The sequence below is a fragment of the Ruditapes philippinarum genome, unplaced genomic scaffold (genome assembly GCF_026571515.1).
Source record: "Ruditapes philippinarum isolate M1 unplaced genomic scaffold, ASM2657151v2 ctg1529_1_1_1_1, whole genome shotgun sequence".
Taxonomy (NCBI): Eukaryota; Metazoa; Mollusca; class Bivalvia; order Venerida; family Veneridae; genus Ruditapes; species Ruditapes philippinarum.
In genome coordinates, this window is record NW_026860640.1 from 91,176 (window position 1) to 101,997 (window position 10,822).

Below are 10,822 nucleotides of genomic sequence, written 5' to 3' on the forward strand. Positions count from 1 at the left end.
GCAATTTCCACGGAGCTTTAACAAAATATATGAATATTGTGAGCCAAAATATAATATAAATCCGTGTGAGAACCGAATTGTACAGTAACCAGACAATATGAAAAAGGTAGCCCTGAAAAAGGCTGTTACTTCCTAGCCGTCACTCTCTGTTAGGGGCTCACGCAGACTAAGTGTGCCGCCTTATACGTAACCCAAGCGAACTTGCCGTCTGACACGTTGCATCTGCCGATGCCTTAATATACGTGGTATTTTTATAAATGCAAGGATAACGCTAATGCACATTTTTCGTGCATTAATATCTGTTAATGCGGTAGGACTTATAAAATCCCTCGTCTTGGTGCCTCGATCGGGCTTTCAGTGCGTCCTCGTGTTTATGCACGAGAAAAGGTACATCAATCATCTACAGAAGCTGCATTTATTTCAATAATTGGACAGGTTCAAGCATTTGAATTTCGGACTCGTGTGCCGCAGTTTGGTAGTCCTAAGCCTAAAATCAGTCTAAAAAACATACAGTATCGGAGGCAATTTCAAATTTCAAAGAAAGTACCATTACTTATGACTCCTATATAATTATCTTAATTATGACTCCTTCAATTTTAGAATAACGATGTCGATTGCGGATTTAATATTATTGCGTGTCATAAAGTGATGACTTAATTGCTATTACACGCAAACCAGGATCCTTTAAAAAGAAGACCCCGACACGTATTGCATGCTGACGTGCTATTTATAGTGTCGATGATTTTGGAACGAAAAAACATACATTATATCATTTATAATGGATTTTTATGGATAACATAATATACTTCCTTTGCACAGGCGGCCAGTCGAAATACTTGTTGTACAAAGTATAAAGTATATACGTATACGTATTTTCAGAGGGATGCGTAAAATAAAGTCCACCCGTTCTTTCGGACATAGGAGTTCAAACGCAGGACATACATATGTCACACACTTTAAGATGATGACAGTCTAGATCTTCATGCATTTTCCATCTAATATTAGCCAAATAAAATAATTTCGAAGCCGAAAGAGCATCGCTGTACTGTGTTTTAATATAAAATGGCCAAAGCAGTAACCCTTACAAAAGCTGTTCTTGAGAGACTGCACTAGTGTCGCCATTTAAGTGGCCGAGATGATAGATTCAAACACCACAGAAGCCTTCTCCGTCGTCTCGATGCTCTCTTTAGAGTATCCTCCCCGGCATTAAGCAAGAACACCAGCAGATCATCTCCTTAGTATAAACAAAGTTTGGACGTTATGTGCAATGTATATAAAATGTGTCATCTTCCTTCATCGAGCAAGCTCCGTGTTAAAGACAGGCATTTATATTTTACCAACCCGGGCGATTTTCTACGGTGACACAAAGGTGACATGTATGTGTGTGTGAATTTATTTATCTCGTTCGCACGAGATACTATTTCGTGGGCACGAGTTACTGAGTCGTGGGCACGAGATAGTTAAGTCGTTGGAACGAGATACCATGTCATGGCCACGAGTTACTAAGTCGTGGGCATGGGATAGATAAGCGTTCGTTAGTAACTCGTGGCCATGACATAGTATCTCGTGCCCACGACTTAATTATATCGTAGCCACGACTTAGTAACTCGTGGCCACGACATAGTATCTGGTGCCCACGACTTTACTATCTCGTGCCCACGACTTAGTAACTCGTGGCCACGAGATAGTTGTGCGCTTGAGCTGATTAAGAACACACACATGTCACCACTTTCTCTAGACAAAAGATACATTTTTTCAATTCTTATGGTGAATGCATTCCACGGGCAATTGACCCAAACCAGAAAACTGTCAGAAACTTTAACGATCTGAATGTGAGTTCATCTGATACAGTTAGAAACTACTGCATGGTATAAAAACAACTGTTTAATTTTTATATTGTTCATTGTGCAATTCTTTCATAGATTTAATTAGTAATTTATTTAGTAAGTTCATAATTTGAGTTGGGAGTACTGTGGATTCATGGATTTGTAGTAAAACAATGCTAACACTGGACCCGCCGCTTTCATCCTGAGGGCTAAAATACGGGGTACCAGTCACGATCGTATCCATAGTTACGCTATCACGTGTTTGACTAAGAAACTTATTGCACGTGTTCTTTGTCTAAAATATAAAAAAAAATGTTAACAATAAATTATTAAAGTATTGTCACGTATTTGATTTAAGAAAGGGTACATTAAGAAAATCGGAGACCGAAACATTCTTTGACCATTCTAACACGAGACATTTCACATTTTCATTACAGAAATATTGAATGGACACTTAGTTCCGACATATAGATCTATTTGATTAAACTCGATTGTGAAACAAGTTTTTCCAGCTTATTTTAATCACTTTCGATTCAGAAGCACAATATGTATCTATTTATGTCTTTGCTTAAACTGACCAATCCGGGAAGGTCTCCAACTCACAATAGATATACATGTAATTATGCCTCGTTATATTTGCTAACTTTCATTTTTATACGTTAAACCTTTTTTTCTCTTTTCCTTACCAGAACTTAGTGAATTTTATGTCACATGAAATGTTAATTAAGTTTCATCGGTTATCATGTTCGTAAGTGATAAAGTCAAAATTAGATGATTTTCACCATTTATCTTATCAAGAGAATAGCGTATCAGATTGTTTAACTAATAATTTTTGATTATCTGGAAAATGATGTCAGATTATAACGATAAAATTCTGAAATATTTCTGTTTGTAAATGTACTTCCTGATTTTAATGAGGTCATTATATAAAACAAACCGCTCTAGCTTACAATCACATTACAGTGAGTAATTATCATAAACGATAAAATGATAACAAATACTAATAAGTGATAAGAAATAATCATTACTTATTCTACTTGCATTAACGGATGTAAAGCTATGGTCAAAAAAGTTTCCACAAGTGCATACTACTATATTTAACAGATTTAAAAATGGCGGATACTTCGGTGAAATTAGCAACATATAACTTGGTTCTAACCGGTACGAGTAGCTGTCTATCTATAATAGGAGGAATTCTCATTATAGTGACCTTTCTAACAGTAAAGAAGATACGGGGATATTTTACTAGGAAATTGCTTGTTTATCTCACAATCGCCGACTTGTTTACAGCGATAGGCAATTTGAGTGCCGTCATACGATACGCATACGCTCATGATGGTGAAGAGACAGTCTCAGAAAACTGCACCGCTCATGCACCTACAAAATATGAGGACTTCTGTATTGCGCAAAGCTTTTTAACAACGTTTTCGAATCTTTCCTCATTTCTATGGACGGCCGTCATTGCCATACATTTATGGTCTTCTGTAATAATCAGAACGAGGCAAACGGAAGTGTATTACCTCCACGCGCTGTACCACGTGATATGCTGGATAATTCCATGCAAGTATCAAAATTAACATACTATTTCAATAATTATATTGACTTATAAGATAAAGTTAGAAATGTATCTTTCGACATGTTGAAAGTTTAAGATTTATACAAATAAATACAAGTATGCAAGTTATTTCAAATCAGTGGTGTTTTCTTGTGTTCCTGATATAATAATGAACGTGTTCGTTAAGTTATATGTACAATTTATGTAATATGTTTTGCGCTTTAAACTAGGAAGTCTTTGCAAACCCACATCAAAACCGTTGTAGGAAATAAATGCTCAAAGGAAATTTCTCAAGTGCTTTTGCTCTCCATAATTTTTGTTTATTGCGTTTCTCCTAACAGAAGATTATGTTTTCTTTCAGTGATCATTGTTGTAATATTGTTGAATAAGGAATACTTAGGTGAAGATTTCTGTTTCGGTACCGGGGTTTGGTGCGGGATTAAAAGTGATTTAGCTCCCCATGAAATAGAGAAATGGATGTATATAGCTGACGTAGGCTGGCAGATAGCTTGCTATTTAACGGCATGCTTTCTGTATATACATCTGAAATTTTACTTGGTGAGTATTTCTCCTTCTTGCTGGTGCGTGCTGGCGTACCGATACAAAACAAATCTACATTACATATTTCAGAGTTATAAAATTTATGAAAATCGAGCCTGCTTTATTAATTCTTCGTCAGAGTCTATCTGCTAAATATGTAAAAGGCGTAATTATAGTTATAGTTCATTATAGTTCTGTGGATACTTCCTACACATGTTTGAAGTTGAATTAACAAAAATGCCAGAAAGTATGTTTTTATATCAGTTGCAAATCTAATTAATTTAGTATACTAGTATTAGACAACAATTTTTACAAATCTTGGTCAAAAAGAAGCTCTTGTCACCGACAACAAAATTCTCAGCCGCGTCACGACAAAACCAACATAGTGCGTTTGCGACCAGCATAGATCCAGACCAGCCTGCGCATCCGCGCAGTCTGATCAGGATCCATGCTGTTCGCTATCAGTTTCTCTACTTGTAATAGGGTTTGTAAGCGAACAGCATGGATCCTGATCAGACTGCGCGGATACGCAGGCTGGTCTGGATCCATGCTGGTCGCAAACCCATTATGTTGGTTTTGTCTAGACACGGCTCATTAATGTATTAGAAATTTATTTTGTCGTTATTTCAGAGGCTACATAATAGAAGCAGACAACTGGCGTCTGTCATGCACACACTACGTAATGAAGATGAAAACTTTGTATTTGTGTGGATGGTTATTTACTTATTAAAATTATGGGGATTAACTCGATTCTTCATCACAACATATGCTAATAATGATGTGTTACGCAGTCAATCGATGAAAACATTTTTGGAGTTTTTACTGGTGATGCAAAGTTACGGAGCAAGCGGCCAAGCTTTTTGGAACTTTATTCTCTTTTGTGTAATGGACCAGCCGGTTAGAAGACATATGACGAATTGGTTGAAATTACGTGGTTCAGACGAAGAGATTACACGGTTGCTATAAGAGTTTCTTTTTCAGCCTTTAAAAGGAGATGCAATTTATGAAATGTATAATTATACAAAACTGAAGACTGGGAAAACTACGAAGAATTGGCTTCATCTCCATAATGGCTGATTCACCTCTGATTCGACTCACAATCCCATGCATCACTGTAGAAATTTGTTCAAAGAAATGGCAATAATTTATTACCTAATCTTGTAATCTTGACGAAAACTTATAAGTATAGCCGCCCACTAGTTCCTTCTTCTTTTGAGAAGCACTGTACGTGTTTTCAAGATGTAAATTGTAATTAAGTAAAGTCGTTACCGAGGAGAAGAAATGCAAGCTGTAATTAGGTGTATAATTCTAGGACAACCATAACGAGGCTGAAATTCCTAAGAGGTTTGTCGTCTGCTGTAGAGAATTACCTCATTAAGTAAATATATTTGATTTATATGCAAATGCACTGTGTTTGTTACAGAATAGAAATACAATCCATGCAACAATTTTACTATTTCATAATATATTGTGTTTTAATAATCAAAATACTAGATAGCTTTAATATGATAAAATAAAATCGTTTGCTTTGTTTATGCCATTATGAAACATGAAATGTATTATAACATGGCACATCCTTATATGCATGATAAATTATATTCGCTGTATTTTGGGCCGCAGGCCTTTACTTACAAATAAAAGTGATGTTGTTCATGTATAAGTTTATCTTTCCTAAGGAAACGGCAAAGGATTGTAAAAGATGTACATAGTTAGAAAGTAAACAAGCAATCACATCGACTCGACCATCTAAGTCCTTAATTATTAAAAGACTGTAAGGGCGACAATAAGTCTCAATATTTCGAGTGCAAGATCGACCGATCGTTAGATTTAAAACATTACAGATCGATAATTTTCGTTAAGTCGGTGCTAGTGGGGGAGCTGACGATAGCTTGCACAATATACATTTTCCATGAATACACCGAATAATTTTTATCTAGTATACGGACTGGGGATCAAAGTCATCAAATACTTTATTAAATTCATATAGAAGTCTCATCCGATCAAAGATATACATGTATATGGTTATAAAGTTTACGGATTGATAAGGAAAAAGTTTTTACAAATTCTTGTTACTATACATCACCAAGACCTTCGTTTATCATTAGGCGCAATAGTAGAAAGTCTTTCTGGTGAAGCCAGAGGAGAATCCATTTATGTACGTCGAAAAGAAATCTTCGCTTCAGGAAATGGTAAAAATCCAGCTAGAAAAGTAAGTTTTAAACCAAATTATATATACAACAAATTATTTCTAAAATATCAGAGGGAATTAAACCATTATAGGCCTTCGAGTAAAAGATAGTTTAGAAAACCTTAAAATAGACCCACAAATATAATTGTGCTTTTAAACGTCTTAGAAAACGTTTTTTCGTTGAATTACAATAGTAGCCTGTCCACTTTAAAAAAAAATGTTATCCAATCCTCCTGAATTATTAAAGTACATTTTTCAAAATTCAAAGAAAAGCTGAAGATTTCATCCAAATTTACATGTACGGTTCAAAGGATGGTTGCAAAGAACATACTTTGAAACGGTACTTCTTGATACGCTTAAAAACACCAAAAAAACAACAACATTGATTTAGCGTGGTCATACATTTCACAGCATAATTGTTATCAATTTGTGAATTTTTTGCCAGAATCTCTTTCGACCATTTGTTTTTCCTTGCTCCCGGGCAATCCCCTTGATATTTTCTATTACCATTATTACTATTGCATTGAAAAATAATTGAATATGATTCTCTAAGTTTGTCTATATTATTATTCATGTCGTAAATTTTAAAAACTATTTATTTTGTTTCGTTTTTAAGGAAAGTAAAATTAATTTTTAAATTGTACCGTTAATGTACATTATGTTGGTTTTGTCGTGAAGCGGCTCAAATAGTGCTGCCCGGTTTTACAAGTTTGGTTTTATTTGATATTTCTGTTTCTGCTCATATTAGGTAAACAATCGGAGTTGGCCACAGCGGGCTTCCGCGGTAAAATACATGACACAAGCGAAACCCCCAGTATGAATTAAAAACATGTAGTATAATCCCACGTTTGAGACAGGGCTATTACTTATGGGCGTCTGTATAGACAAACGCTCTTCGTCAAATGTTGCCGTATTATAACTGAGGTTCTCCCAAAATGGTGCTAAAATATGACGATGAATAAGTTTTTAATGTTCTTTTCCGTAAAACTGTTAATATTACTGTTTCATGAGCGAAAAATTGGAATTGAATTATTACAATAACGTCATTCCATTGTTAGCTCGACCTTTTTCAAATGACACATTTGCGACACCTCTTTCACATTGCCAATGGCGCCAGTAGCATCTCGATGGCTCGAACACACATTTAAAAAATGTGACAGTTTTGTTTTTTTAACCAAGCTCTGTGAATAATTTTTTAGAATTGAGCACTGAAGGCAGATATTTCAAGTTTTCGTAGAAGTCATTTGCATATTATCTAAAGACATTACCTTAATGAGATAATTTACCAGAGACAATGAGCCCCAATGGAATTTCAACCTCGTTATGTTTGTCCTATTGTTACACAGCCGAATTACAGAATGCATTAACTTTTCTCCGTAACGGCTTTTATAACTTGAAAATGGAATGAGTAGGCAGCTATTAAAACATTTTTGTGAAGATGAGGTAATAAATTATTGCCTATTCTCTCAGAAAATGACTTTCTTACATGAGATTTTGATTCAAATAACAGATAAAGAACTTGTTTATCAATGGTCGTTTGTGGTCATTATCGCCATGCTTATACAATGCCTTGCGTCATTGTCGGTCAATATTTTAGTACTAAACGAGTGTTATTTCGGTTAATATCTAAATAACTTTACAGCTCTTCGCGACATTTTAGGTCGAAATCTAAACAAAATATACAGTATTTTGCGTCATTTTATTCAATATTTTAAAACCTTACAGTATTTTGCGTCATTTTATTTAATATCTCCATGAATAACCTTACAGTGTTTTACGTCGTTTTTTCCAGTATCTGAGTAATGCAGTATTTTGCGTCATTTTATTCAATATTTAAATAAATAACTTTACAGTGTTTTGCGTCCTTTTTGTCAATATCTGAATGATTATGCAGTACTTTGTGTCATTTTGGTCAATATCTGAATTATTATACAGAGTTTTGCGTCATTTATTCGGATATTAATACGAAATTTAGAAAACGAAAATATACTTTATTTCTGATTATATTTTGTAGCTTCTACTTTGAACTGAACAGGCGGATATAAATGACTGAGCTTTTTAAGTACTGAGAAATAGCATAGTTAATGTTGCACCAAACAACACCAGAGGAACGGGATAAGTGTCAAATTTTGTGTGAATATATACTTCTAATTGCGTTATACTGATTTTGCTTAAATATCTCCCACTGATTTATACTCCTTTTGTGTGAACATTTTCCATTGAGTGATACTTATTTTGCGTGAATATCTCCAACTGATTTAAACACATTGAATGTGAACGCTTCTCACCGAGTTATACTCATTTTGCGTATTTCGCACTGAGATATACTCATTTTGCGTTAAAAATCCCCTGATGAGTTAAACTAATTGTATGTGAAAGCTTCTTAGTAAGTTAAACTCATTTTGCGTGAATATTTTCCACTAAAGTATACTCATTTTGCGTTAATATTTCCCACTGACTCGTTTTGTATTTGATTTTTTCCACTGAGTTATACTCGTTTTGTGTGAATATCTCCCACTAAGTTAAACTCATTTTGCGTGAATATTTCTCACGGAGATATACTCATATTGCGTAAATATCTCCCAATGAGTTAAACTTATTGTATGTGAAATCTTCTTAGTAAGTAATACTCATTTTGCGTGAATATTTCCCGATGAAGTATAGTTATTTTGCGTAAATATTTTCCACTGAGTTATACTCGTTTTGTATTTGAACTTTTCCACTGTGTTATACTCGTTTTGTGTGAACTTTTTCACTGAGTTATACTCATTTTGTGTGAATATCTCCCACTAAGTTAAACTCATTTTGCGTGAATATTTCCCACGGAGATATACTCATATTGCGTAAATATCTCCCAATGAGTTAAACTTATTGTATGTGAAATCTTCTTAGTAAGTTATACTCATTTTGCGTGAATATTTCCCGATGAAGTATAGTTATTTTGCGTAAATATTTTCCACTGAGTTATACTCGTTTTGTATTTGAACTTTTCCAATGAGTTATACCCATTTAATGTGAACTTTCCCCACTGAATTATAATAGTTCTTTGTGAACGTTTTCCACTGACAGTTATACACATTTGTGTGATAGATTGTTACTTAGTTATACTCAGTGTGTTTTAAAATTTCTTATCGAGTCATACTAATTGTGTGCGATGGGTTCGAATCCCGCCAAGAAATTTGAATTCCTTCATGCCTTCATGTGAGGGCGCAATCCAGCCGAATGGCTTGGGTGCACCTGAGGCCTTCCTCCACCAGTAAATCTGAAAAGTCGCCATTCTGTAAAACACAGCTAAAAAGTTAAATTTATGTGAACATTTTCTTTTGAGTTTTATTCATTGTGTGAACATTTCTAAGTTATGCTTATTTCGTGTGAACATTTCCCATTGAGTTATACTCGCTTTTTGTGAACACGTCTCAAGTTATACTCATTTTATGTAAACTTTAATTGCAAGTATTCTGCATGATTCACATTACATGATTGCGTTGAGTTTTAATTGTTACGTTTCTCCGCTTAAATATTTCCAGATTCACATTAAAATGCCATCCATATTATCCGATTTGATTAGGAAAGATAACTGTGCACATTTAAATAATTCATCTTGCTTAATGTGTCTTTATAGTATTTTTCAATGTCAGTGCCTGATTGATGTGGTCTGAGATAAGATAGACTTAACACTGTCACCATCTTTAAATGAGCCGCGTCACGACAAAACCAACATAATGGGTTTGCGACCAGCATGGATCCAGACCAGCCTGCGCATCCGCGCAGTCTGATCAGGATCCATGCTGTTCGCTATCAGTTTCTTTACTTGTTATAGGATCTGTAAGCGAACAGCATGGATCCTGATCAGACTGCGCGGATGCGCAGGCTGGTCTGGATCCATGCTGGTCGCAAACCCATTATGTTGGTTTTGTCATGGCGCGGCTCAAATCTTAAACGTCACGTGTCAATACGTGAAAACCATTTTAATCTGAATTATATCATTTTTATAGAAATGGGCAATTTTATCGGAATTCTAAAAACAAGATCTAATGCCACGTCTGTACAAGAAATGGGCAATTTTATTGCAATTCGAAATACAAGAAATGAGATCGCTGCCGGCAAATTTCATTTTAGAATCGAAGTATAAGCGATAAACTAAAATAATTTTAAGCATCACGCACCCAGACTCCTGCTAATTTTCATAAAAAATTTAAAAAGTATTTAAAAAATGAAATATTGTCAAGTGAACAACTATTACAAACCATGTTAATTAACTAGTAAAGGTAACAATACGCGTTAGTCACTAGGTAAAAATATGGTGATAAGTACTGCAAAAATCAGTCATTCATTGCATATAACATGTAAATTATTACTTTAATGGTGAATATTTCTACTTTACTAAAAAATTAGTTCATTTTTCTCAAAATTTATTCTGGAGGCTTCAACATTCCTCCCGATATGGCCAAAACAACTGATCATATGTGACTGGTATACTTTCTCAATTTTATTGATTTGAAACTGTAAAAAAAGTCAATATGATTAAGTCAAGGATGAACTTTCAATGTGACTGACTTTTTTTGCCCAGATCGTTTGAGCGTGTTTCAGAGACCGTAAAAGAGAAATGTAGAAAAAGACCAAGACACAAAAGGAGACATAAATTTTGCGTTTGTTTTCCTCATGTTGGTAATGTCGTGCTGGCAAGGCGAAATGCCGAACAGTTTGACGCCA

At 34.7% G+C, this 10,822-nt stretch overlaps 1 protein-coding gene across 1 annotated transcript; it reads left to right on the top strand.

The window, feature by feature from the left end:
- Positions 1 to 2,768: 2,768 nt before the first annotated feature.
- LOC132712864 (G-protein coupled receptor 157-like) lies at positions 2,769 to 5,565 on the top strand. Its single transcript, XM_060695301.1, has 3 exons — positions 2,769 to 3,386; positions 3,743 to 3,939; positions 4,552 to 5,565. Exons 1-3 carry the CDS (start codon positions 2,939 to 2,941, stop codon positions 4,885 to 4,887), a joined length of 981 nt encoding a protein of 326 aa, XP_060551284.1. The 5' UTR covers positions 2,769 to 2,938; the 3' UTR covers positions 4,888 to 5,565.
- The last annotated feature ends 5,257 nt before the right edge of the window (positions 5,566 to 10,822 follow it).

Bases quoted from the DNA above. Each gene is read 5' to 3' on its own strand.
- LOC132712864 (XM_060695301.1), top strand. From the start codon at position 2,939: ATGGCGGATACTTCGGTGAAATTAGCAACATATAACTTGGTTCTAACC. The intron at 3,387-3,742 runs GCAAGTATCAAA...GTTTTCTTTCAG, and splicing joins GATATGCTGGATAATTCCAT to TGATCATTGTTGTAATATTG. The intron at 3,940-4,551 runs GTGAGTATTTCT...TCGTTATTTCAG, and splicing joins TACATCTGAAATTTTACTTG to AGGCTACATAATAGAAGCAG.